Genomic DNA, 27,314 nt, shown 5'->3' on the forward strand with positions numbered 1-27,314 from the left:
CCTCCACCAAATGATTTGGACCAGTGCTCAAAGTAAGGTCCATAAAGACATGGATGAGCGAATTTGGGGTGGAGGAACTTGACTGGCCTGACCTCAACCCATTTTCAAAGTACGGAATCGTTTAACCCAAAAAGGAGACACCAAAGAATTCACCATCGGAAGGACAGCTTTTTATGTTGAGAGTGCGGGAAATGTAAATATAAAACAAAATCTAATTAGACATCAGAGTAGTCACACCTGCTGTAGATGTTAACAAAGGTGCAGGTAAAACTAGTTAGGTCCATAAAACAAGCATATTCTAAAAATTAGTTTAGAGACGTTTATCTTCTGTCAAAAGTGACATTTCTTCCATAGGTGGAGCCTGATGACCTTAGTCTTGGAGACTCCAATGGTGAAATCTGCTTGCTAAAGTTCCTGGCTCTCATCCTTTGGGGTGTCCTCATTCCACTTTTGGCATTCTCCATAATATAAAGAAAGACGAGTGGGAGCCCCTCGTAATACACAGGGGAATGCTTGTACCCCACGTGTCTCAGATTGCTCAGGAACAGAGGGCCTTTACTTAATAGTTACATAGTCTGGTTGAAAAAGTCCATCCAGTTCAACCAATACTTCAGTTATATAAAGTTCAAGATTTGTTCTATTGTGTATTAGTCACTTATTCTAATTTTGTTAAATAAAAAAGCTTTACAATATTTAGTCCTGAGTCTTCTTTTTTTTAATAATTATCATTTTTATATAATCAGTGATTGGAATGTGATCAGCTCATAGAGAGCCATCCATTGGGTTTTATTGGTGAGATGGAGAGTCCAGAAGGTCAATTTCCACAGTTGATATTAAAGGATACATGGAGCCACTACAAATGCCACATAGAATATTCCTATTGCCGCCATCTTGGTTCTCCTCCTCATGGTCATATTTCCATCACTGCCGTCTTGGTTCTCCTCCTCATGGTCATACTTTCATCTCCGCCATCTTGGTTCGCCTCATTATGGTCATATTCCCATCATCGCTATCTTGGTTCTTCTGCTCATGGTCATATTCCCATCACTGCCATCTTGGTTCACCTCATCATGGTCATATTCTAATCACTACCATCTTAGTACTCCTCCTTATGGTCATATTCTCATCACTACCATCTTAGTACTCCTCCTCATGGTCATATTTTCATCACCGCCATCTTGGTTCACCTTCTCATGGTTATATTCCCATCACCGCCATCTTGGTTCTCCTCCTCATGGTCATATTCCCATCACCGCCATCTTGGTTCTGCTTCTCATGGTCATATTCCCATCACCGCCATCGTGGTTCTCCTCCTCATGGTCATATTCCCATTACCGCCATCTTGGTTCTCCTCCTCATGGTCATTTTCCCATTGCCGCCATCTTGGTTCTTCTCCTCATGGTCATATTCCCATCACCGCCATCCTTGGTTCTTCTCCTCATGGTCATATTCCCATCACCGTCATCTTGGTTCTCCTACTCAAGGTCACATTCCCATCACCGCAATCTTTGTTCACCTCCTCATGGTCATATTCACATTACCACCATCTTATTACTCCTCCTCATGGTCATATTCTCATCACCGCCATCTTGGTTCTTCTCATGGTCATATTCCCATCACCGCCATCTTGGTTCTCCTCCTCATGGTCATATTCCCCTCACTGCCATCTTGGTTCTCCTCCTCATGGTCATTTTCCCATCACCGCCATCCTGGTTCTCCTCCTCATGGTCATATTCCCATTGCCGCCATCTTGGTTCTTCTCCTTTTCACAGTCATCATCTTCTTCTTCTTTACACTTCTCCTCATGGTCATATTCCCATCACCGCCATCTTGGTTCTGCTTCTCATAGTCATATTCCCATCACCGCCATTTTGGTTCTCTTCCTCATGGTCATATTCCCATCGCCGCCATCTTGCTTCTCCTCCTTATGGTCATATTCCCATTGCCGCCATCTTGGTTCTCCTCCTCATGGTCATATTCCCATCGCCGCCATCTTGATTCTCCTCCTCATGGTCATATTCCCATTGCCGCCATCTTGGTTCTTCTCCCCATGGTCATATTCGCATCTCCGCAATCTTGGTTCACTTCCTCATGGTCATATTCTCATCGCTGCCATCTTAGTACTCTTTCTCATGGTCATATTCCCATCACCGCCATCTTGGTTCTCCTTCTCATGGTCATATTCCCATCAAGCCATCTTGGTTCTCCTCCTCATGGTCATATTCTCATCACTGCCATCCTAGTTCTCCTCCTCATGGTCATATTCCCATCACCGCCATCTTGGTTCTCCTCATGGTCTTATTCCCATCACCGCCATCTTGGTTCTGCTTCTCATGATCATATTCCCATCGCCGCCATCTTAGTTCTCGTCCTCATGGTCATATTCCCAGTGCCGCCATCTTGGTTCTCCTGCTCATGGTCATATTCCCATCACTGCCATCTTGGTTGTTTTCCTCATGGTCCTATTCCCATCACCGCCATCTTGGTTCTGCTTCTCATGGTCTTATTCCCATTGTCGCCATCTTGGTTCTCCTCATGGTCATATTCTCATCGCCGCTATCTTGGTTTTCCTCCTCATGGTCATATTCCCATCGCCGCCATCTTTGTTCTTCTCCTTTTCACAGTCATCATCTTCTTCGGAGATACAGAAGTTATCGCCATCGGTGGTTTACCGAGTATGTCATGTGATCAGTCCCGTTATTATGTATCTCTGTCATTTTGCCAATTAATGGAGGGATTAAAAATAACAGACAAACACCTGCGCTTAATAAGTGCAGTGCTATCAGTTAAAACAGTGGTCATCAACCCTGTCCTCAGGGCCCACTAACAGGCCAGGTTTTATGTATTACCTCGGGGAGATGCAGACTAGAATACTGCAATCACTGAGCAGCAAATGATATCACCTGTGATGTATTTCAGTTATCTTGCAAACCTGGCCTGTTAGTGGGCCCTGAGGACAGGGTTGATGACCACTGAGTTAAAAGATTAAATAATTATTAAGTATATGATCCCACCTCAAAGGGGTGCAAAGGTGCAAACACATAAAATCGAATTAATAACATAAGTCTATGCAAGTGCTCATAGATCTGTACGGACTGGTGCTTGAAAGGTGAGACACAGATTAAGAATATACACTCACCGGCCGTTGGACCCCCTTTTGTCTTCATTCTTCGTGGCATAGATTCAACAAGGTGTTGGAAACATTCCTCAGAGATTTTGGTCCATAGTGACATGATAGCATCACGCAGTTGCTACAGATTTGTCGGCTGCACATTTATAATGGCAATCTCCTGTTCTACAACATCCCAAAGGTCCTCTATTGGATTGAGATCTGGTGACTGTGGAGGCCATTGGAGTGCAGTGACCTCATTGTCCAGTGGTGAGATGATTGGAGCTTTGTGACATAGTGCATTATCCAGCTGGAAGGAGCCATCAGAAGATGGGTACATTGTAGTCATAAAGGGATGGACATGGTCAGCAACAATACTCAGGTAGGCATGGCATTTAAACGATGCTCAATTGGTACTAAGGGGCCCAAAGTGTGCCAAGAAAATTATCCCCCATACCATTACACCAACAGCCTGAACCGTTAAAACAAGGCAGGATGGATCCATGGTTTCATGTTGTTTACGCCAAATTCTGACCCCACCATCTGAATGTCGCAGCTGAAATAGAGACTCATCAGACCAGGCAACGTTTTTCCAATCTTCTATTGTCCAATTTTGGTGATCCTGTGCGAATTGTAGCCTCAGTTTCTTGTTCTTAGCTGACAGGAGTGACACCCGGTGTGGTCTTCTGCTGCTGTAGTCCATCTGCTTCAAAGTTTGATGTGTTGTGCATTCAGAGATGGTATTCTGCACACCTTGGGTGTAACGAGTGGTTATTTGAGTTACTGTTGTCTTTCTCTCATCTCAAACCAGTCTGCCCATTCTCCTCTGACATCAACAAGGCATTTTCCTCCACACAACCGCCACTCATTGGATATTTTCTCTTTTTCCCACCATTCTCTGTAAACCCGAGAGATGGTTGTGTGTGAAAATCCCAGAAATATGCAGACCAGCCCGTCTGGCACCAACAACCATGCCACGTTCAAAGTCACTTAAATCCCCTTTCTTCCCCATTCTGATGCTCGGTTTGAACTTTAGCGAGTCGTCTTCACCATGATGAGTGACACCCTTGTCACTACGATCCTTTCTGCCATCTTTCCTGTCATAAATGACTATTCCCTTGCTAGCTGCTAAATGTCAACAAACCGGCCAGGAATGCTGGCTGACTTCATTGGTTACACTTAGTCATATGTGGTCAATGACATCACCCAGGACGCCAGCTTGCTTACAATTTGAAACAAGCAGGCCGGTGGCAGGAAGCTGTCATTTGTTGGCACTGGTCAAACTGGCCAAATCATCTCATCCTAGAGTTCTAAGTCTACACTGCGGGGGACTGAATGGAAAGGAATAAGCCTGTGGAATGCCTTGTAGGGTTGAGATATATAGATGACTTGTAGAATGCTGACATTGGGAGAAGCCAACAAAAAGAACTTATTGGAAATAAAATATTGTATAGGGAAATACATTATACATTGTAATAATCATTTTAATTTAACAAAAAAAATGTAAATAAAAAATCAAAAAATCAAATTATTTATATTATTTTTTTTTATGGTTTGGGTTTAAACTTGGGTATTATATATTCCATAAAGATAGTGAATGAACCAAGGGGCAGCTGTCAAAGAATTGAAAAACAATGTAGGCTGCAGATTTTATATTCTCCACAAGGAGGTGATTCTACGCATCCACGTCAGTGGAACGCACAGACAGGAAGTGATGTAAGGTACAAACCGGAAGTGATGTCACATATAAATAGGAATTCCTGGGTGAAAGGTTAGTAGGAAGTAGAAAGGAGACATTGGTGGAAATGGTAACAGAGGAGGTAATAAGATATTTTTTTTTGTATCTACACCCAATAACCCTCCGTCATGTCCGTCCTCTTCCTCCATAGTCAATGTGACGTCTTTTATCTCCAGCAGATGCTGATACACACAGACACATATATTTCAAGTTTTATAAACTATCAATATCCACTGGTTATTAGATCAGATACATCTCAATTTTGCATTTTTTTTTGCATGTATTGAGTTGGATAAATGGTTCTATATTTAGGATGTATCTGGTCTATAAACCAGAGGCTCTGGATGGACAGTTGGATAAATAGCTCTATATTTAGGATGTATCCGGTCTATAAACCAGAGGCTCTGGATGGACAGTTGGATAAATGGTTCTATATTTAGGATGTATACAGTCTATAAACCAGAGGCTCTGGATAGACAGTTGGATACATGATTCTATATTTAGGATGTATCTGGTCTATAAACCAGAGGCTCTGGATAGACAGTTGGATACATGATTCTATATTTAGGATGCATCTGGTCTATAAACCAGAGGCTCTGGATGGACAGTTGGATAAATAGCTCTATATTTAGGATGTATCCGGTCTATAAACCAGAGGCTCTGGATGGACAGTTGGATAAATGGCTCTATATTTAGGCTGTATCCGGTCTATAAACCAGAGGCTCTGGATAGACAGTTGGATACATGATTCTATATTTAGGATGTATCTGGTCTATAAACCAGAGGCTCTGGATAGACAGTTGGATACATGATTCTATATTTAGGATGCATCTGGTCTATAAACCAGAGGCTCTGGATGGACAGTTGGATAAATGGTTCTATATTTAGGATGTATCGGACAGTTGGATAAATGGTTCTATATTTAGGATGTATCCAGTCTATAAACCAGAGGCTCTGGATGGACAGTTGGATAAATGGCTCTATATTTGGGATGTATCTGGTCTATAAACTAGAGGCTCTGGATGGACTGTTGGATAAATGGCTCTATATTTAGGATGTATCCGGTCTATAAACCAGAGGCTCTGGATGGACAGTTGGATAAATGGTTCTATATTTAGGATGTATCTGGTCTATAAATCAGAGGCTCTGGATGGACTGTTGGATAAATGGCTCTATATTTAGGATGTATACAGTCTATATACCAGTCTCTAAATATAGAGCCATTTATTCAACTGTCCATCCAGAGCCTCTGGTTTATAGACCAGATACATCCTAAATATAGAGCCATTTATCCAACTCAATAAATGCAAACACAAAAGCAAAATTCTCTACAAAATGTAGTATTGCCTTAAAGCCTGTATGCCAAGCTTTCTGATATGTTTATGAAATGGAGGAACTGTCTGCAGATATTATTCACCTCAGTACAGTCCATATAATTCTCAGTTTGTTAATGATCTACAGAGAGAAGAATCCTGTATGGATCAAATGAGGATGGAGGAGGATCAGGATCTCTGTATCACAAAGATAATAGATCTTACCATGAAGATCATCTACCTACTAACTGGAGAGGTGAGGAGCATTCTGGGCGGTCACATGACATCACTTTTATGTCTATTAATAAAACTGAAATGAGACCAAAGGTTTGATGGATTCTGAGGGTGTACATAGAAGTAGTTGTTACTGTCTGCTTTTCAAGGATTATGAAATAGCAAAGAAGACTTGTGTAGAGCGATTGTCATACAACTATCAACATGGGACATCCCCGAGCAATGTACCTCCACCTTATTTCCGGAAACCAGAGGTAAAATACAAGCAGAAGATTCTAGAAGTCACCAAGAGTATCACCGAGCTGCTGACAGGAGAGGTGAGCGGTGCCGGGAATTCTGGGACATTATCCAGTAACAGACAAGGGATGTGTCTGGATGGTGACTGTATCATTGTGTGTGTCAGGTTCCTATAAGGTGTCAGGATGTCACTGTCTATTTCTCCATGGAGGAGTGGGAGTATTTAGAAGGACACAAGGATCTCTACAAGGAAGTCATGATGGAGAATCAGCCGCCCCTCACATCACCGGGTAAGAGGAGACTTTATTGTAAAGGAGAGAGCAGTACGGAGGGTCCACCTAGATCCCCCATCATCTGATAAACACATAGAAACAATGTATTCAGTCAGTGTGTGTGTTTCCTACAGATGGATCCAGTAATGGGAACCCACCAGAGAGATCTCCCCGTCCTCTGTATTCCCCGGATTTCATACAGGAAGATCACAACTATGCACGCTGTTATCAGGTTGGTTGGAGCATCTAGAACATGAACGTGACTCAACAATGCAAGACAGTTTGAACCCTACAAAATATTTTATTTATGGTCTAGTATCACTAAACCTTATATTTGCCAAACATTTCCTTGGTTTAGGGTGACGATCTGATAGATATAAAAGTTGAGGTTAAAGCAGAAGAAGAGAAATATATGAGAGGCGACCAGTCCACAGAAGAGTGTGCCGTTAAAGTGCCAGTTAGAGTCAAGGAAGCTTTTCATGTCATGATGGACATTCAGGAGACTCTCACATCACCGGGTAAGAGGAGACTTTATTGTAAAGTAGAGAGCAGTACGGAGGGTCCACCTAGATCCCCCATCATCTGATAAACACATAGAAACAATGTATTCAGTCAGTGTGTGTGTTTCCTACAGATGGATCCAGTAATGGGAATCCACCAGAGAGATGTCCTCATCCTCTGTATTCCACACAGGAAGGTCACACCATCCCTCACCATCATCAGGTAGGTGAATAGAATGTAACGGGACTTCAAACTACTTTGAATATGACCTTCTATTTCTTCTTTTTGTTATTGGTGCCGATATTTAAGGATGTTATTTTCAAGCATTTTGTTTATTTAGGATGAAGAACTGGCAGACGTGAAAGTTGAGGTTACAGAGGAAGAGGAGACATATGTGAGTTCTAATCCTCAGCCTACAGAGGAGGTTGGGGTGATGGAGTCACCTATAGAGGAGGAATCTTCTTTAGAAATCAGCACAGGTAAATAGTCATCCTAATACCCCTTCATTATCAGACCATTGTCCAGTTGTCAGCTCAGCACCGTAATAGTTTGACAGACAATTACGCCGTCAAGCAACACTGTGCCCAACTTAATTTTTTTATCATTTTTTTTTTTGAGACAGATAAAGCTTTATTGGGTGGTATTTGATAGCCACTGGGTTCTTACTTTTTTACTTTTATGAAGGTAAAAGGACCACAAATTTTGAAAGTAGCCTGTTTCCTTTACTTTTTAATATACGTTGTAAAATATATCAAATACAAATGCCGGAAAAATACAAAAAGAAACCCAAATGACCCCTTTTTGGATAGTAAACACCTCAGTGTGATCTTATTTTGCAACATTTTTTGTTGTAGAAAATGAAGAAACATGCTGGCATTGAAGGAGTAAAAGCATGGAGCTTGGTAATGGTGCATTCAGTACATTAACCACTTCCGGACTGCCCGCTTCCGTGATATACGTCGGTACTTTGACAATACATACCATTGTTATGATAGCAGATAGCTGCCATAAGCCCGGTATTTTCTTCAACGGCGGGCGCTCCGCTTTAGGATAAAAGTGGTCTCCGTGGCGGATTCGCCGCAAGATCACTTTTATAGGCAGCGGGAGAGGTGTCCACCCCCCTCCCGCCACGTCCTGGTCGTCTCCGCCACTTACCGGATCTGTCGGTAGCGGCAGAAACGATCCGATCCTATCTTCTGATAGGCAGGAAGTCGAGTATGGGGGATTGATGGCCCCCCACTCGACTCCATACCATTGGATGATGGGAACGACGTCAAACGTCACTTCTGCCCAAACGGCCTTTAATGGACAATTTTTTAAAAAAAAATTTTTTTTTTTTTTTTTTTTTTATTGCTTTGAAGTTTTAATGTGAGATCTGAGGTCTTTTTTGATCTCAGATCTCACATTAAAGAGGTCCTGTCATGCTTTTTTTTTAGGAATAAAAGTGATCCAAAATTTTTTTAAAGGACAGTGTAAAAAAATAAAATAAGAAGTAAAATAAATAAGTAAAAAAAAAAAAATTTAAAGCGCCCCGCCCCGCTGAGCTCGCGCGCAGAAGCAAACGCCTACGTCAGTCGCGCCCGCATATGAAAACGGTGTTCAAACCACACATGTGAGGTATTGCCGCGATCGTTTAGCGATCGGCTAGCAATAAATCTAGCACTAGACCTCCTCTGTAACTCAAAACTGGTAACCTGTAGAAAATTTTAAACGTCGCCTATGGAGATTTTTTAAGTACCGTAGTTTGTCGGCATTCCATGAGTGTGCGCAATTTCCAAGCATGACATGTTAGGTATCTATTTAATCGGCGTAACATCACTTTTCACATTATACAAAAAAACTGGGCTAACTTTACTGTTTTTTGTTTTTTTTTGAAAACATGAAAATTTATTTTTTCCCAGAAATTTGCATTTGAAAGACCGCTGTGCAAATACCGTGTGACATAAAACATTTTCAACGATCGCCATTTTACTCTCTAGGGTCTCTGCTAAAAAAAAAATATATATATATATATAGATATATATATATATATCTATATATAGATATATATATAGATATATATATATATATCTATATATAGATATATCTATATATAGATATATATAATGTTTGGGGGTTCTAAGTAACTTTCTAGCAAAAAATACGGATTTTGTAAGCAACAAATGTCAGAAATAGGCTTAGGCATGAAGGGGTTTTAAGGTAAAAGCACCACAAATTTTGAAAGTAGCTTATTTCCTTTATTTTGTAATATACGTTGTAAAAAATATCAAATAAAAATGCAAGAATAAAAAAAACAAAAAAAAACAAATAATCCCTTTTTGGATAGTAAACGCCTCAATATGATCTTATTTTTGCTAATTTTTTGGGTGAGATATACAGGAGAGTAGGGAGTGGTGAAAGCGTTAAAGAAAGTCCCACTAACTCGAACATCTGTTGCTGCTGACCTGAAACCAATGAATGAATGAATGATTCTCAATGTGAACAGCACATTGGTCATCATAGCGATCACCAGGCATAGAGATGCTTGGATCTGCTCTGTACATTGAGAAATGAGCTATCAGATGATGGCACAACTCACAGTCATTAAAGAGGTTGTAAACCCACAAGTTTTTTTACCTTAATGCATTCTATGCATTAGGGTGAAAAACCTTCTCTTAGTGCAGCAGCAGCCCCCCCCCCCCCGTTTTACTTACCTGAACCTGGTCTTTCCAGTGAGGGGAACGAGCACAGCAGCTCCAGCCGCTGTCTCAGGTCCTCATTGAATAGATTGATAGCCATTGGCTCCCGCTGCTGTCAATCAAATCCAACAACGCGGGAGTCGGGGGGGAACAAATCCTGCTGTCTGTATCAATGGACGCAGCAGCAGGACTGCGTAGCGCACCTGCATGAGTGTCCCCCAGGGAAAGCGCTTCTCCGTGGGGGCACTCGAGAAGAGGAGGAGCCAGGAGTGCCGCTGGGGGATGATCGGGGCCAGAAGAGGAGGATCGGGGCCACTCTGTGCAAAACCCTTGCACAGAGGAGGTAAGTATGACATGTGTGTTATTTAAAAAAAAAAAAAATGAACCTTTACAACCCCTTTAACTGGTGGACTAACCAAGGGTGATTTATGCAGTGATGTTTGCACTGCAGATATAAGCACCCACCACTTTGTCGTACATCATATGAAAGGTCCATCTCCTTCCTCAATATAATGTCATGTTCTCAACAAATGAGGAGGAGATACTGTACACCATATGAAAGGTCCATCTCCATTCCTCAATATAATGTCATGTTCCCAACAAATGAGGAGGAGATACTGTACACCATATGAAAGGTCCATCTCCATTCCTCAATATAATGTCATGTTCTCAACAAATGAGAAGGAGATATTGTACACCATATGAAAGGTCCATCTCCATTCCTCAATATAACGTCATGTTCCCAACAAATGAGGAGAGCATACTGCGCACCATATGAAAGGTCCATCTCCATTCCTCAATATAATATCATGTTCCCAACAAATGAGGAGGAGATAGTGTACACCATATGAAAGGTCCATCTCCATTCCTCAATATAACGTCATGTTCCCAACCAATGAGGAGGAGATACTGTACACCATATGAAAGGTCCATCTCCATTCCTCAATATAATGTCATGTTCCCAACAAATGAGGAGGAGATACTGTACACCGTATGAAAAGTCCATCTCCATTCCTCAATATAACGTCATGTTCCCAACAATTGAGGAGGAGATATTGTACACCATATGAAAGGTCTATCTCCATTTCTCAATATAATACACAGTAGCAAGGAGGGTCCCCTAAAGATGGACTTTTCAGGCACATGTAAAAACCATAAAAAAGGTATATTTAGTACAAAGAAGATTTATTAGATTAACACAATAAAAAATGACAAGGCTATAACATCTATTGTTAGGAATGTAGGTCAATTAGTGTTACAATAGTATATGTACAGTGTTTTGACACAGCACTTTTGCACCCGACGCGTTTCGGAGTCGATTAAACTCCTTCCTCAGGGGTGATGTACACTTTAAGTAGTTCTATATTAGAGAAAATATGTTGAGGAGATTATAATCAGCATGTGAATATCCATAAATAAAACATTTCATAGTGTGATTTACATGTCTAATACACTTACATTAAACACTGTATTGGCTGACTTGACATTCCATAGAGTTGATAATTAAAAACAGCGACAATGACAAGGTCTGTCTATCCAGTAAGCTCCTGATTCCGATAGGAACAAACATCTGTATCTTAGGGGTAGTGTAGATCTGTATATAAATAGGAGTGGGTTTTACTCCACATATAGTATACCCATATTGTTCTCTTCAAAAAGAAAAGAAAGCCCAAAGGAATATGGGCGTGGATTAGGTGCTTGAGGCTCCACTGAGGCCAAGAGGCAAATCCTGCAATGAATATGATAGCATAAATGTATAGTAAGGAGTCCTATTTTTATTATAGTAAGGGAGTTGATTTGCAGGATTGAGTTCATACCTGGAGATGGCTCAACAGTTGATATTCATAGATGTATATATTGGCACAAATTCACAGTTAGATGCTGATCTACATTGTATATCATTCCTCAATATAACGTCATGTTATCAACAAATGAGGAAGAGATACTGTACACCATATGAAAGGTCCATCTCCATTCCTCAATATAACGTCATGTTCCCAACAAATGAGGAGGAGATACTGTACACCATATGAAAGGTCCATCTCCATTCCTCAATATAACGTCATGTTCCCAACAAATGAGGAAGAGATACTGTACACCATATGAAAGGTCCATCTCCATTCCTCCATATAACGTCATGTTCCCAACAAATGAGGAGGAGATACTGTACACCATATGAAAGGTCCATCTCCATTCCTCAATATAACGTCATGTTCCCAACAAATGAGGAAGAGATACTGTACACCATATGAAAGGTCCATCTCCATTCCTCCATATAACGTCATGTTCCCAACAAATGAGGAAGAGATACTGTACACCATATGAAAGGTCCATTTCCATTCCTCAATATAACGTCATGTTCCCAACAAATGAGGAGGAGATACTGTACATCATATGAAAGGTCCATCTTCATCCTTCAATATAACGTCATGTTCCCAACAAATGAAGTGAAGAAACTGTACACCATATGAAAGGTCCATCTCCATTCCTCAATATAACGTCATGTTCCCAACAAATAAAACGGAGATACTGTACACCATATCATGAAAGGTCCATCTCCATTCCTCAATATAACGTCATGTTCCCAACAAATGAGGAGGAGATACTGTACACCATATGAAAGGTCCATCTCCATTCCTCAATATAACATCATGTTCCCAACAAATGAGGAGGAGACACTTTACACCATATGAAAGGTCCATCTCCATTCCTCAACATAACGTCATGTTTCCAACAAACGAGGTGATACTGTACACCATACATGATATGAAGAATACCTGTAATATATATTTAACATTTCTTTCAACAGATGGACATGATGTTCGGAACTCTAAAACCTCTGAGGGACTTTTTATCTTATCTCCATGTTATAATGTAGAAGATATTGTCCTCACACAATATTCTCCAGTAGTCCATTCCGTTATTCATAATATACATCACAGACCTGACCATCTGAAGCAATCAATGGACCCCTCTAATCCGAAGGAATCTTCTGATAAATCACATTCTGTGACTCCAGAAATACATCTAAAATCTCAGAGTACGGACGGATCTACAAATCTCTCCAATCCCCAGGAATCTTCTGTAGGCCACACAGAAGAGAGTTTATTTTCATGTACAGTGTGCGGGAATTCTTTCACTGAACTTGGAGAACTTTTCATGCACAAGAGAATTCACAGGGGTAAAAGTGCTAAACGTTCTTTCTCATGCTCAGAGTGCGGGAAAGTGTTCAATCAGGAAAGATTTCTTCTAAGACACAATTTAACTCATACGGGCGAGCGTCCTTTCTCGTGCTCAGAGTGTGGGAGATGTTTTAGTCTAAAAGAAAACCTTCTTCGACACCAGAGAGTTCACACGGGAGAGCGTCCGTATGTATGCTCAGAGTGTGGGAGATGTTTTGGTGAAAAAAATAACCTACTCAGGCACCAGAGAATTCACACAGGTGAGCGTCCTTTTTCATGTTCAGAGTGCGGGTATTCCTTCACTGCGAAGGGAGACCTTGTTAACCACCAAAGAAGTCACACGGGTGAGCGCCCTTACTTTTGTTCAGTGTGTGGGAAATCTTTCATCCTGAGCACTACACTTGCTAGACATCAAAGAACACACACAGGGGCGCGACCTTATTCGTGTTCAGTGTGCGGGAAAACCTTTAGTGAAAAACATGCTCTTCTTAAACACGACACAAGTCACAATCATGAACATCCCCTTTCATGTTAAGAGTGTGGGAAATGCTTTATTCATAAAGAAGACCTTTTTTGAACACCAATCATTCACATGGGTGAGCTTCCTTTTTCAAGATCAGAGCGTGGGAAATGTTTCCTTCACAAATGAAAACTTGTTAAGATAAGTCACACGAGTGAGAATCTTTATTCATATTCAGTGTTCAGGAAAGGTTTCCCAGCAATTCATGGAATGTATACCGGCCAATGTATTTTCTTCAGGTTCCAAGTGTGGAAAATGTTTCATTTAGAAGGTCCATCCAGGCAAGAGACATAGAGAAACCCTTATGTCCTGACAGACTCCATGGCAGAATACGTTTGGGTAGTTCCTCCCTCGCTCCTACCCCATAGGACCCCAGTCCTCTAAATCTTGAGGCTGAGCCAAAGGCTGCGTTCCTTTTTTGTCCTCCTAGCTCATAGGACCATTTTGTTTGAAGTTTTCCTACCATCACACCTTTAGTGACCAACTACCTGCCACCTAACTTTGATGAGTCTCTATTGCTTCCATGACTGGCAACTCCTTTAAGTCTAATGCCCCGTACACACGGTCGGATTTTCCGACGGAAAATGTGTGATAGGACCTTGTTGTCGGAAATTCCGACCGTGTGTAGGCTCCATCACACATTTTCCATCGGATTTTCCGACACACAAAGTTTGAGAGCAGGATATAAAATTTTCCGACAACAAAATCCGTTGTTGGAAATTCCGATCGTGTGTACACAAATCCGACGGACAAAGTGCCACGCATGCTCAGAATAAATAAAGAGATGAAAGCTATTGGCCACTGCCCCGTTTATAGTCCCGACGTACGTGTTTTACGTCACCGCGTTCAGAATGATCGGATTTTCCGACAACTTTGTGTGACCGTGTGTATGCAAGACAAGTTTGAGCCAACATCCGTCGAAAAAAATCCTAGGATTTTGTTGTCGGAATGTCCGAACAAAGTCCGAATGGAGATACACTATATTGCCAAAAGTATTGGGGCGCCTGCCTTTACACGCACATGAGCTTATTGGCATCTATAGGTGTTCTACAGGGTTGAGGTCAGGACTCTGAGTAGGCCAGTCAAGTTCCTCCACCTCAAACTCGCTCGTTCATGTCTTTATGGACCTTGCTTTGTGCACTGGTGGGCAGTCATGTTGGAACAGGAAGGGGCCATCCCCAAACCGTTCCCACAAAGTTGGGAGAATGAAATTGTCCAAAATGTCTTGGTATGCTGACACCTTAAGAATTCCCTTCACTGGAACTAAGGGGCCAAGCCCAACCCCTGAAAAACAACCCCACACCATAATCCCCCCTCCACCAAAATGATTTGGACCAGTGCACAAAGCAAGGTCCATAAGGACATGGATGAGCGAGTTTGGGGTAGATGAACTTGACTGGCCTGCACAGAGTCCAGACCTCAACCTGATAGAACACCTTTGCAGCTAAAACAGCTTCAACTCTTCGGATTGAGGTCTGTGCAGGCCAGTCAAGTTCCTCCACCCCAAACTCGCTTATCCACGTCTTTATGGACCTTGCTTTGTGCACTGGTGCGCAGTCATGTTAGAACAGGAAGGGGCCATCACCAAACTGTTCCCACAAAGTTGGGAGAATGAAATTGTCCAAAATGTCTTGGTGTGCTGACGCCTTAAGAGTTCCCTTCACTGGAACTAAGGGGCCAAGCCCAACCCCTGAAAAACAACCCCACACCATAATTCCCCCTCCACCAAAATCATCCCAAAGGTGTTGTATTGGGTTGAGGTCAGGACTTTGTGCAGGCCAGTCAAGTTCCTCCACCCCAAACTCTCTAATCCATGGACCAGTGAACAAAGCAAGGTCCATAAAGACATGGATGAGCGAGTTTTGGGTGGAGGAACTTGACTGGCCTGGAGAGTCCTGACCTCAACCCGATAGAACACCTTTTGGGATGAATTAGAGCAGAGACTGCGAGCCAGGCCTTATTGTCCAACATCAGTGCCTCACCTCACAAATGCACTTCTGGAAGAATGGTCAAACATTCCCATAGACACACTCCTAAACCTTGTGGACAGCCTTCCCAGAAGAGCTGAAGCTGTTATAGCTCCAAAGGGTGGACTAACTCAATATTGAACCCTACGGACTAAGACTGGGATGCCATTAAAGTTCATGTGTGTGTAAAGGCAGTCGTCCCAATACTTTTGGTAATATAGTGTATCTTAGGCCTCCTCTGGTGGTTCCTGGGGCTTTCCTTCTCCCCACTCCTTTTTTACCCTTTTTTTTCTCTCCACCTTTCTTCTCCTTCTCCACCCTCCTTTACTCTTCTCTCTCAGCTTCCTTTTCCTTCTCTGCCTGATTCCTTCTCCTTTCTTCTGCTAGCTATTTGCCAATAGACGCTCACGTCGCCTAGTTGAGAGATGGCCAATGGGTCCCCCTACTGGTCTCTTGTTTACAAATAAAATGCTCTATCTCGAAGTTAACGGGTTAAACCCATCCCCCCCCGACCTTTTTTTTCCATTTTTGTGCTTTTTGTATAGCTTCAAATACCATGAGCACTGGCTCCTCTCTTGCCTTACAGCAGGGGTCTCCAAACTGCGGCCCGAGGGTTTAACCCGGTAACTTGGAGATAGAGCAATTTGCTAGCCTTTATCTGGCCCTTGGGGCACTATTCCTCCCACTGATACCAGCAATGGGGCACTATTCCTTCCACCGATACCAATGATGAAATACTATTCCTCCTACTAATAGGGGGAATACTCCACCTCCTATTGACCACCAACCCTGATGCCATATTTATTCTCACTGATGCTGGGCACGTAAAATTTTCTACCCCTGCCGACCACAATCCGGACCTCCTAAAGTCTGAGGGACAATAAAGTGGCCCTTTGTTTGAAAAGTTTGGAGACCCCTGCCTTACAGCCTGAAGCCCCCCTCCCCCCACCTATTACATTCTGCTACATCTTGTCCTGTTCCCTACAAACGCTCAAGTATGGACCACACGATTTACGCCTAGACCTCTGTTTTATCTGTGCAACTTAAGACATTCCTACCTATGTTTTAAGATTCATCTTTGCTCTCTTGGTTTTGTTTTTTTTCTTAGTGTGCTATTGCATAGCTACCACTGTTAAATCCATTTGTCTCTAGGTATGGACCTATGTTTGTATTACCCCCCCCCTTTTTTTTTCTTCTCAATAAAACATTCAAACGAGAACTTTTCCTACCATCGCTGGATGGGTCATTCCAGCTAGCCATTAGGCTTATAGAGCTTAGGGCTTGGTTCCTACGGAAGTGGTGACATGCATTCAACCAGGAGTGTATAGACTTTGCGGGCTCGCTGTGAAAGGGTGGCCAGGAATGTTTGTAGACATCATGGTGATGTCTTCCATTAGGGCTGTTCTGGCTCATTGTGGGGTGTAGCTAGCTTCCTTATACTGTTAATATCTATCCATAAGGTTTCTGTTGGCTAGGTGCTATGATGGAAACCATCCTTTTTTAAGGATCCCACCCTTTTTTTTAGGCTAGTTAGTTCCCAAACGTATGCTGCCATGGAGCAGCGGCAGCCCATCCATACGAGGCGCAGGGGATCCGCCCCCTAATCCATGCGTCCGGCCCCTAATTTACATGCAGGGCGCTGGACACATGAATTCCAATGGGGTTTATTTTTTTTAGAAGCTCATGATTAGAGCCTGAGGCTTTGATTGGCTTCAAAAAAGGGTGGGCTCGGGGCGCAGAGCACTGCGCCCTGAGCCCACTCTGTTGTATGACAATGGCAAATTAATATTGCTGGTCCTGATACCCGATTGGCCGAGAGGAGAAGCGAGGAGGGAGGAGATGCAGGGAAAGTCACGCCACAGCTAGCAGAAGAAAGAAGCAGGAATAAGCCAAGGAAGGAAGAGACGCAGATGCCCGACGCCCCGAGGAAGCCAACGACCTAGATGGGGTAAGTGCGGGGACCGACCGGGGGGGGGGGTGGGCGCGGGAGACCCGACCGCCACCCCCCCTAAAAAAAATATACCACCAGCTGCCACTGCTATGGAGTCTGTCAGGAAAACTGAAAATTTCCTATCAAATACTTACCGTAATTTTCCTTTCCTGATGGACTCTATGGCAGCACATATTGGTGGTAGCTCCACCCTTGCTTTTACAGTACATACTATATTGTCAAAAGTATTGAGGTCAGGACTCTGTGAAGACCAGTCAAGTTCTTCCACCCCAAGCTCGCTCATCCATGTCTTTATGGATCTTACTTTGTGCACTGGTCCAAATCATTTGGTGAAGGGGGGATTATGGTGTGGGGTTGTTTTTCAGGGGTTGGGCTTGGCCCCTTAGTTCCAGTGAAGGGAACTCTCAAGGCGTCAGCATACCAAGACATTTTGGACAATTTCATGCTCCCAACTTTGTGTGAACAGTTTGGGGATGGCCCCTTCCTGTTCCAACAGGACTGCGCACCAGTGCACAAAGCGAAGGTCCAAAAAAACATGGATGAGCGAGTTTGAGATGGAGAAACTGGCGTCTACCCGATAGAACACCTTTTGGATGGATTAAAGTGGAGGCTTCGAGCCAGACCTTCTCGTCTTCCATCAACGGAAGATCTTCTTCCATCCGTCAACGGACGACAATGCATTCCTATGGGCAAATGGATGACCATCCGTTACCATCTGCTTCCGATTTTAAGCATTTTTGTTTAATGTACAAGGCTACGTCGAGATCCGTGAAAACGGATATTAACTGACGTTAACGGACAATGTCCATCAACGTTCGATCAGTTAAGATCCGTTTTGAAGAAATCATTTTTTTTTTGTTTATCTGTGAACTCAATCTATGACCCAGGCAGTAGTTGGACAATAGGAAGACAATTGGAAGTACTTCCCCAAGGAGAACCACGGCCAGAGACGTCTCCCAGGAGCCGCTCCTAGTCACAATCTGCTTTTTCCTGCTCTCCTTTCTCCAAATATAGACTAATATGACAAGCAATGTCACGTTGTCTCCAAAATTGTTGGAATCCATTGCACAACGCAGATAGCACACACAAGGACCAAGGAAGGACACAGCAAGGAGAAGTCACTCACTGAAAACGGCAATGCAGCATGGGAGGAGCAATGCTTTCTGGGTAATGTCATCAAAGCCACAGAAACTGCTGTGAACGGATCGAAACGGATGCATACCTCCCAACGTTTTGAGATGGGAATGAGGGACACCTACTAGCAAACGTATGTAGGCATAGGACACGCCCCCTGCCACACCCCCTTAAAGGATAATTAACCAAAAAAAAAGGTTAATTAAATCCACAAGGGCTTATTTTACCACTACTATTCCTTTATATTGGCTTTTAAAAGTTACAAATGCAGCAATTTAGAATTTGGATGAAAGGTTTAGCACCGGAAAATACTTTTTGAAAGATAAAAAGTGCATTTTATATACTATATAAATCAGACCAAAATGAGGGGGAAAGAGGGACAGAGGGACATTGCTCCAAATCAGGGACAGTCCCTCGAAATCAGGGACAATCCCTCAAAATCAAGGACAATCGCTCCAAATCAGGGACAGTCCCTCAAAATCAGGGACAGACCCTCAAAATCAGGGACAATCCCTCCAAATCAGGGACAGTCCCTCCAAATCAGGGACAGTCCCTCCAAATCAGGGACAGACCCTCAAAATCAGGGACAATCCCTCCAAATCAGGGACAGTCCCTCAAAATCAGGGAATGACAATCCCTCGAAATCAGGGACAATCCATTAAGATCAGGGACAGTCCCTCGAAATCAGGGACAGTCCCTCAAAATCAGGGACAATCCCTCAAAATCAGGGACAATCCCTCAAAATCAGGGGCAATCCCTCAAAATCAGGGGCAATCCCTCAAAATCAGGGATAGTCCCTCAAAATCAGGGACAATCCCTCGAAATCAGGAACAGTCCCTCGAAATCAGGGACAGTCCCTCCAAACAGTCCCTCGAAATCAGGGACAGTCCCTCAAAATCAGGGGCAGTCCCTCGAAATCAGGGACAATCCCTCAAAATCAGGGGCAATCCCTCGAAATCAGGGACAGTCCCTCGAAATCAGGGGCAATCCCTCGAAATCAGGGACAATCCCTCAAAATCAGGGGCAATCCCTCCAAATCAGGGACAGTTCCTCAAAATCAGGGACAATCCCTCGAAATCAGGGACAGTCCCTCCAAACCAGGAACAGTCACTCCAAACAGTCCCTCGAAATCAGGGACAATCCTTCAAAATCAGGGACAGTCCCACCAAATCAGGGACAGTTGGGAGCTATGTGGATGCAAAAATGGGCAAATTAACAGATGTTAACGGAACGGAAGACGGATGAAGCAACGGATAAGAACTGATACGTTTTTAACGTAGCTAAACTGACGTTGCCCGTGTGAATGAGGCCTTCTACACCTATGACCTTCACTAAGTAGAAGAGTGAGTCTGATAATTAGGTTGGCCATGTCTCCACCCAGGACTGGACCTCTTTGAACAAAATTAGGAAAATAACCAGAAATCTAACCAAAATAACTGGCAGCATTGGAACTACTGCAGCATACTACTACTACTACCAGCATACAAATATAAGTGGTATTAAAGGTCCGGCTTACTTGCTCTGTGTAATGGTTTTGCACAGAGCAGCCCCCCGATCCTCTTCTTCTCGGGGTACCCCCATCAGCACTCGTGGCTCCTCCCCCTTGATCAGTTCCCCCAATAGCAAGCCGCTTGCTATGGGGGGGCACTGGTGCATGCTTGCTCCCGAGCCCTGCTCTATGCGTCCATGAGGCTCTCTCGTCAATGGCTCACTGGCTGTGATTGCCAATGGCTCCTGCTGCTGTCGCAGTCAATGAGGAGAAGGAATCCCAGGACAACCGAGGCTCTCATGCACATCGATGTATCAAGAGGGGGCTCAGGTATGTATTGGGGGGGGGGGGAGCTGCACCCAGAAGGATTTTTACCTTCATGCAAAAAAAAAAAACACTTGGTTTAACAAATCTTGTTTTTTTGTACAATTCTCTTTTAAGGGGGCGTGGCCAGGGGCGTGTCCTATACCTGCATACTTTTGCTGATAGGTGTCCCTCATTCCCATCTCAAAAAGCTGGGAGGTATGCTTATACACCTATGACCTTCACTAAGTAGAAGAGTAAGTTTGATAATTAGGTTGACAGTACATACCTCCAGTGTACAAAAAGGTCATCAAATGGTCTAACAAGAGCTCATGCACAGTACCTTGGTACATGTAGTCATTAACCACTTGCCTACCAGCCCAATTCTGACAAAGTTAGCGCAATTTTTTTTTTGCATAATATGAAAGATGATGTTACGGTGAGTAAATGGATAGCCAACATGTCACGATTCAAAATTGCACACGCTCGTAGAATAGCGCCAAAATCCCCATAGGCGGCGCTTTAAAATTTTTTACTGGTTACCAGTTTTGAGTTACACAGGAGGTCTAGGGCTAGAATTATTGCTCTCGCTCTGACGTTCACGACAATACCTCACATGTGTGGTTTGAACACCGTTTACATATGTGGGCGCAACTTACGTATGCATGCGCTTCTGCGTGCGATCACACGGGGACGGGAGCACTTTAAAAAAAAAAAATTATTGTTAATTTTGCTTTTATTTTTCTAGTTTGACACTTTTAAAAATTATTTTTTTTTTATCACTTTTATTCCTATTACAAGGAATGTAAACATCCCTTGTAATAGGAATAAGCATGAGAGGTCCTCTTTACAGTGAGATCTGCGGTCAATAAGTCCCCACATCTCACCTCTAGGCTGGGAAGCCTGAAATAAAATAAAAAAACAATCTCAGCTTCCCAGCCGAGGCGGCGCCGTTTTTTTCTAATGCAGAGGCCAGGCGTGATGTCATAACATCGCACCCGGCCTCCGAACGATCATAGAGACTCTGGGGACCATCTGGTCTGCCAGAAATCTCTATGGTGAGCATCCGGGACCAGCAGATCCCTTCTCTGGTTCGCCGAAGCAGCGGAGGGAGGTGGGGAGAGGTCCCCTTTCGCCGCTCGTAAGAACAGTCAAGCAGCTGAACTTGATCATTCTTATGGTGTAGGGAATCGCTGGCTGAAAAATAAGATATCTGAATGATGTCTGTGACTGCAGGCATCATTCAGATATCACCGCTTAAACCCGAGGACGTCATATGGTGGCCGGTGGGAAGCGGTCAATAAAGACACCGCTAGATCGGGGGTCTCCAAATATTCTAAACAAAGGGCCAGTTTACTGACCTTCACACTTTAGGGAGGGCCAGACTAGAGCTAGTGGGAGTAGAAAATGCCCTATTTTTGGGGACAGTGGGAGGACTAGTGCCCCATCGTTGATGTCAGTGGAATAGTTCCCTGTTCTTGGAGTCAGTTGAAGGAATAGTGACCCATCGTTGGTGTCAGTTGGAGGGATAGTGCCCTATAGTTGCTGTCAATGGAAGGAATTCTGCCCCATTGTTGGTGTCAATTGGAGGAATTTTGCCCTTTTGTTGGTGCCAGTGGGAGGAAAAACAGCCCATTGTTGGTATCAATGAAAGGAACTATGCCCCATCAATGGTGTCAATAGAAGGAATTGTGCCCTTATTGTTGGTGCCAATGGGAGGAATTGTGCCTTGTTGATAGTGCCACTATGTAGAATAGTGCCCCATTGTTGGTGTCAACAACAGGAATTCCGCCCCATCATTACTGTCAATGAATGGAGTAGTGTCCTAAGGGTCAGATACTGTAAAGGCAAGCAAAGGGACACCGTTTGGAGACCGCTGTTCTACATGAATGTTGCAGCAATGTCCAATTGCAGGGGCTCCTGAGGATGATCATGATAAGGTGTCTGTCTGGATACTGAAGCCCTGAAGACAGGATCAGCAATGATGGGGGGGATTCTCCAGCCATTGTCCAACCAGCCTGGAACTCAGCTTCTCACCAGCAGAAACCATGGTGTGATACTGGAACTCAGAGTCCACTTATCTACTCTGCGTCTTAGTCCCTAGTAGCTTCTAATAAGTCAGGTAACAGGACCTCTAACTACCAAGTGGTCATCTGATGCCTCACCTGGCTCTAGTCTATGCTGGTTATTGAGCCCTGAGGTAAAACTAGCCAGAGAATCCCAGACCAGAGGGGACAGGTTTCACTAAAATACCAAGAGCATATGTGTGCATATACAGTGCATATACAGTATATATATATATATATATATATATATATATATATATATATATATATATATACATATACACACACACACACACACAGTATCTCACAAAAGTGTGTACACCCCTCACATTTTTGTTAATATTTTATTCTATCTTTTCATGTGACAACACTGAAGAAATTACACTTTGCTGAAGGGGTGGGTGTCAGTGCTCAGACCATAAACCGCACACTGCATCAAATTGGTCTGTCGTCCCAGAAGGAAGCCTCTTCTAAAGATGATGCACAAGAAAGCCCACAAACAGTTTGCTGAAGACAAGCAGACTAAGGACATCGATTACTGAAACCATGTCCTTTGGTTCTGATGAGACCAAGATAAACTTATTTGGTTCAGATGGTGACAAGCGTGTGTGGCGGCAACCAGGAGAGGAGTACAAAGACAAGAGTGTCTTGTCTACAGTCAAGCATGGTGGTGGGGGTGTCATAGTCTGGGGCTGCATGAGTGCTGCCGGCACTGGAGAGCTACAGATCATTGAGGGAACCATGAATGCCAACATGTACTGTGATATACTGAAGCAGAGCATGATCCCCTCCCTTCAGAGACTGGGGCGCAGGGCAGTATTCCAGCATAATAACGACCCCAAACACACCTCCAAGATGGCCACTGCCTTGCTAAAGAAGCTGAGGGTAAAGGTGATGGACTGGCCAAGCATGTCTCCAGACCTAAACCCTATTGATAATCTGTGGGACATCCTCAAATGGAAGGTGGAGGAGCACAAGGTCTCTAACATCCACCAGCTCTGTGATGTCGTCATGGAGGAGTGGAAGAGGACTCCAGTGGCAACCTGTGAAGCTCTGGTGACCTCCATGCCCAAGGGGGTTAAGGCAGTGCTGGAAAATAATGGTGGCCACACAAAATATTGAGACGTTGGGCCCAATTTGGACATTTTCACTTAGGGGTGTACTCACTTTTGTTGCCAGCGGTTTAGACATTAATGGCTGTGTGTTGAGTTATTTTGAGGGGACAGAAAATTTACACTGTTATACAAGCTGTACACTCACTACTTTACATTGTAGCAAAGTGTCATTTCTTCAGTGTTGTCACATGAAAAGATAGAAGAAAATATTTACAAAAATGTGAGGGGTGTACTTACATTTGTGAGATACTGTGTGTGTGTGTGTGTGTGTATATATATATATATATATATATAATTTATTTATTTATTTATTTTTAATTAAATTATCAAAATTCTTATTGTCGTTTTTTTTAGTTTTATTTTTATGCTTGGGTTTTTTATTTGGGTATTATAACAACAATAAACAGGAAGCAGCAATCAAAGAATTGAGAAATAACGTAGGCTTCAGATTTTTTATCCTCCACAAGGTGGTGATTCTACGTGTTGTCAGTGGAACGCACAGACAGGAAGTGATGTCACATATAAATAAGGAACTTCCGGGTGAGAGTTTAGGAGGAAGTTGAGAGGAGACATTTCTGGAACTGGCAGTAGAGGAGGTAATAAGATCTTAATTTCTATTTACACCCAGTAACCCCCCGTCATGTCCGTCCTCTTCCTCCATAGTCACTGTGATGTCTTTTATCTCCAGCAGATGATGATTCACACACAAAGATATATGTTTTGAGTTATATAAACTTTCAAACAGCCACTGGTTTATAGACCGAATATATCCGAAATAGGAATGGGCTCGGGCGTGTTCGAGATCCCACCTGCCCGATCTCGCCAGGAAGCCGACACTGCACACAGTTAATCACAGGGAGTCATTTCCCGATCTGTGCAGCTGCGAACCGGCAGGTGGGATCCCGAACACTCCCAAGCCCATTCCTAATCCTAAATATAGAACTGCCCCTCCAAAGCCTCTGGTTTATAGACCAGATACATCCTAAATATGGAACCATTTATCCAACTGTCCCTCCAAAGCCTCTGGTTTATAGACCAGATACATCCTAAATATAGAGCCATTTATCCAACTGTCCATCCAGAGCCTCTGGTTTATAGACCGGATACATCCTAAATATAGAGCCATTTATCCAACTGTCCATCCAGAGCCTCTAGTTTATAGACCAGATACATCCTAAATATAGAACCATTTATCCAACTGTCCCTCCAAAGCCTCTGGTTTATAGATCTGATACATCCTAAATATAGAACCATTTATCCAACTGTCCATCCAAAGCCTCTGGTTTATAGACCGGATACATCCTAAATATAGAACCATTTATCCAACTGTCCATCTAGAGCCTCTGGTTTATAGACCGGATACATCCTAAATATAGAACCATTTATCCAACTGTCCATCCAGAGCCTCTGGTTTATAGACCGGATACATCCTAAATATAGAACCATTTAACCAGGCCTTCTGGCTTGGTTCACCCTCCGTCATGGGGGTCTCCCTTCGGGGGAGCCCCACCTCGTACTTGGATGGGTCTGTTTCGGCAGACACTCCAGAGAATGGGGTCCGTCTGGTTTCAGCCAGATGGACCAAGTGTAAGTACCCCAGCCCCCGTCTGAACTCCCCAGGGGATCAGGGCAAGGTCCTCTGATTTTAGAGGACTTGTGTACACCCGTCTGAACGTTTTTGTGTTTCACTCTTTAATGTGTGTGCACATTTTTTTGCTACCGGGTGCAGTTTTTGAGTGTGTTCACACACCATGGGCTTTCAAAAAAAAAACAAACTAGAAAATTCCTTGCATTATAATATTAATATTTGATATATTATTATGTATATGTTCAGGGGATTATGATTCATGCATGATGTGGGGATTTGAGCACTGCTCATATGGGGTATTGAACCTCATCCTGGAGATCAGTTACGTGCTGACCAGAGAGGTGAGGAGGATTCTGGGAGGTCACATGACATCACTCTTATCTCTATTTATAAAACCCAGACCTGACCGGAGAGGTGAGGAGGATTATGGGAGGTCACATGACATCACTCTTATCTCTATTAATAAAAGAGACCTGACCGGAGAGGTGAGGAGGATCCTGTGAACTCTGTAGTGATAAATGTGTCTCTCTTTTTATATAGGGTTTTAAAATAGTGAAAAAAATATCTGGTGATCCATTAATATCTAGCAGTGGTCATCACAGGACATCACCAATCACAGTGCCTAACAACAGAGGTAACCAGTGCCAAGAAGATTCTAGATGTTACTAAAAGGGCTCTTGACCTGCTGACAGGAGAGGTGAGGAGGATTCTGGGAATTCTGGGACATTATCCAGTAACAGACAAGGGATGTGTCTGGATGGTGACTGTATCATTGTGTGTGTCAGGTTCCTATAAGGTGTCAGGATGTAACTGTCTATGTCTCCATGGAGGAGTGGGAGTATTTAGAAGGACACAAGGATCTCTACAAGGACCTCATAATGGAGAATCAGCCGCCCCTCACATCACCGGGTAAGAGGAGACTTTATTGTAAAGGAGAGAGCAGTACGGAGGGTCCACCTAGATCCCCCATCATCTGTGTGTTTCTTACAGATAGATCCAGTAATGGGATCCCACCAGAGAGATGTCCCCGTCCTCTGGATTCCCGAAATTCCACACTAGAAGATCACAATTATGCATGCCATTATCAGGTTGGTGGGATGGAGCATCTAGAATATTAAAGGGACTGTACAATGCAAGACAAAGTGTTGATCCTTCAAGATATTTCCTTTGTGGTCTCTTATCATTAAACCTTATATTTGACAGACATTTTCTTTGTTTTAGAGTGAAGATCTGATATATATAAAAGTAGAGGTTAAAGCAGAAGAAGAAGAGACGTATGTGAGGGGCATTCAGTCCTTGCAAGAGGGTGAGATGATGATGTCAGTTAAAGATGAGAAATCTTTTCACGTCATGGTGGAGAATCAGCCGCCCCTCACATCACCGGGTAAGAGGAGACTTTATTGTGAAGGAGAGAGCAGTACGGAGGGTCCACCTAGATCCTCCATCATCTGATAAACACATAGAAACAATGTATTTAGTCAGTGTGTGTGTTTCCTACAGATGGATCCAGTAATGAAAACCCACCAGAGAGATGTCCCTGTCCCCTGTATTCCCGAAATTCCACACTGGAAGATCACAATTATGCACACCATTATCAGGTTGGTGGGATGGAGCATCTAGAGTATTTAGGGACTGAACAATGCAAGACAAAGTGTTGATCCTTCAAGATATTTCCTTTGTGGTCTCGCATTATTAAACCTTATATTTGACAGACATTTTCTTTGTTTTTAGAGTGAAGATCTAATATATATAAAAGTAGAGGTTAAAGCAGAAGAAGAAGAGACGTATGTGAGGGGCATTCAGTCCTTGCAAGAGGGTGAGATGATGGTGTCAGTTAAAGATGAGAAATCTTTTCATGTCATGTTGGAGAATCAGCCGCCCCTCACATCACCGGGTAAGAGGAGACTTTATTGTAAA

General features: G+C 43.1%; 2 protein-coding genes across 2 annotated transcripts in view; both read left to right on the forward strand.

The window, feature by feature from the left end:
• The window catches only part of LOC141106900 (uncharacterized), a 153,657-nt gene that overhangs the window by 92,172 nt on the left and 34,171 nt on the right, over positions 1-27,314 (forward strand). Inside the window, exons 20-26 of the mRNA XM_073597829.1 lie at positions 25,644-25,738; positions 25,984-26,094; positions 26,183-26,306; positions 26,388-26,485; positions 26,619-26,781; positions 26,898-26,995; positions 27,129-27,291. Coding sequence (XP_073453930.1) covers positions 25,644-25,738; positions 25,984-26,094; positions 26,183-26,306; positions 26,388-26,485; positions 26,619-26,781; positions 26,898-26,995; positions 27,129-27,291 — 852 coding nt within the window. The remainder of the gene's footprint in view (positions 1-25,643; positions 25,739-25,983; positions 26,095-26,182; positions 26,307-26,387; positions 26,486-26,618; positions 26,782-26,897; positions 26,996-27,128; positions 27,292-27,314) is intronic.
• Positions 4,854-16,970, forward strand: LOC141105108 (uncharacterized). The gene is made up of 9 exons (XM_073594974.1): positions 4,854-4,929; positions 6,309-6,416; positions 6,544-6,711; positions 6,798-6,921; positions 7,038-7,135; positions 7,262-7,421; positions 7,538-7,626; positions 7,745-7,883; positions 12,892-16,970. Exons 1-9 carry the CDS (start codon positions 4,915-4,917, stop codon positions 13,797-13,799), a joined length of 1,809 nt encoding a protein of 602 aa, XP_073451075.1. The 5' UTR covers positions 4,854-4,914; the 3' UTR covers positions 13,800-16,970.

The sequence above is a fragment of the Aquarana catesbeiana genome, linkage group LG08 (assembly GCF_042186555.1).
Source record: "Aquarana catesbeiana isolate 2022-GZ linkage group LG08, ASM4218655v1, whole genome shotgun sequence".
Classification (NCBI taxonomy): Eukaryota; Metazoa; Chordata; class Amphibia; order Anura; family Ranidae; genus Aquarana; species Aquarana catesbeiana.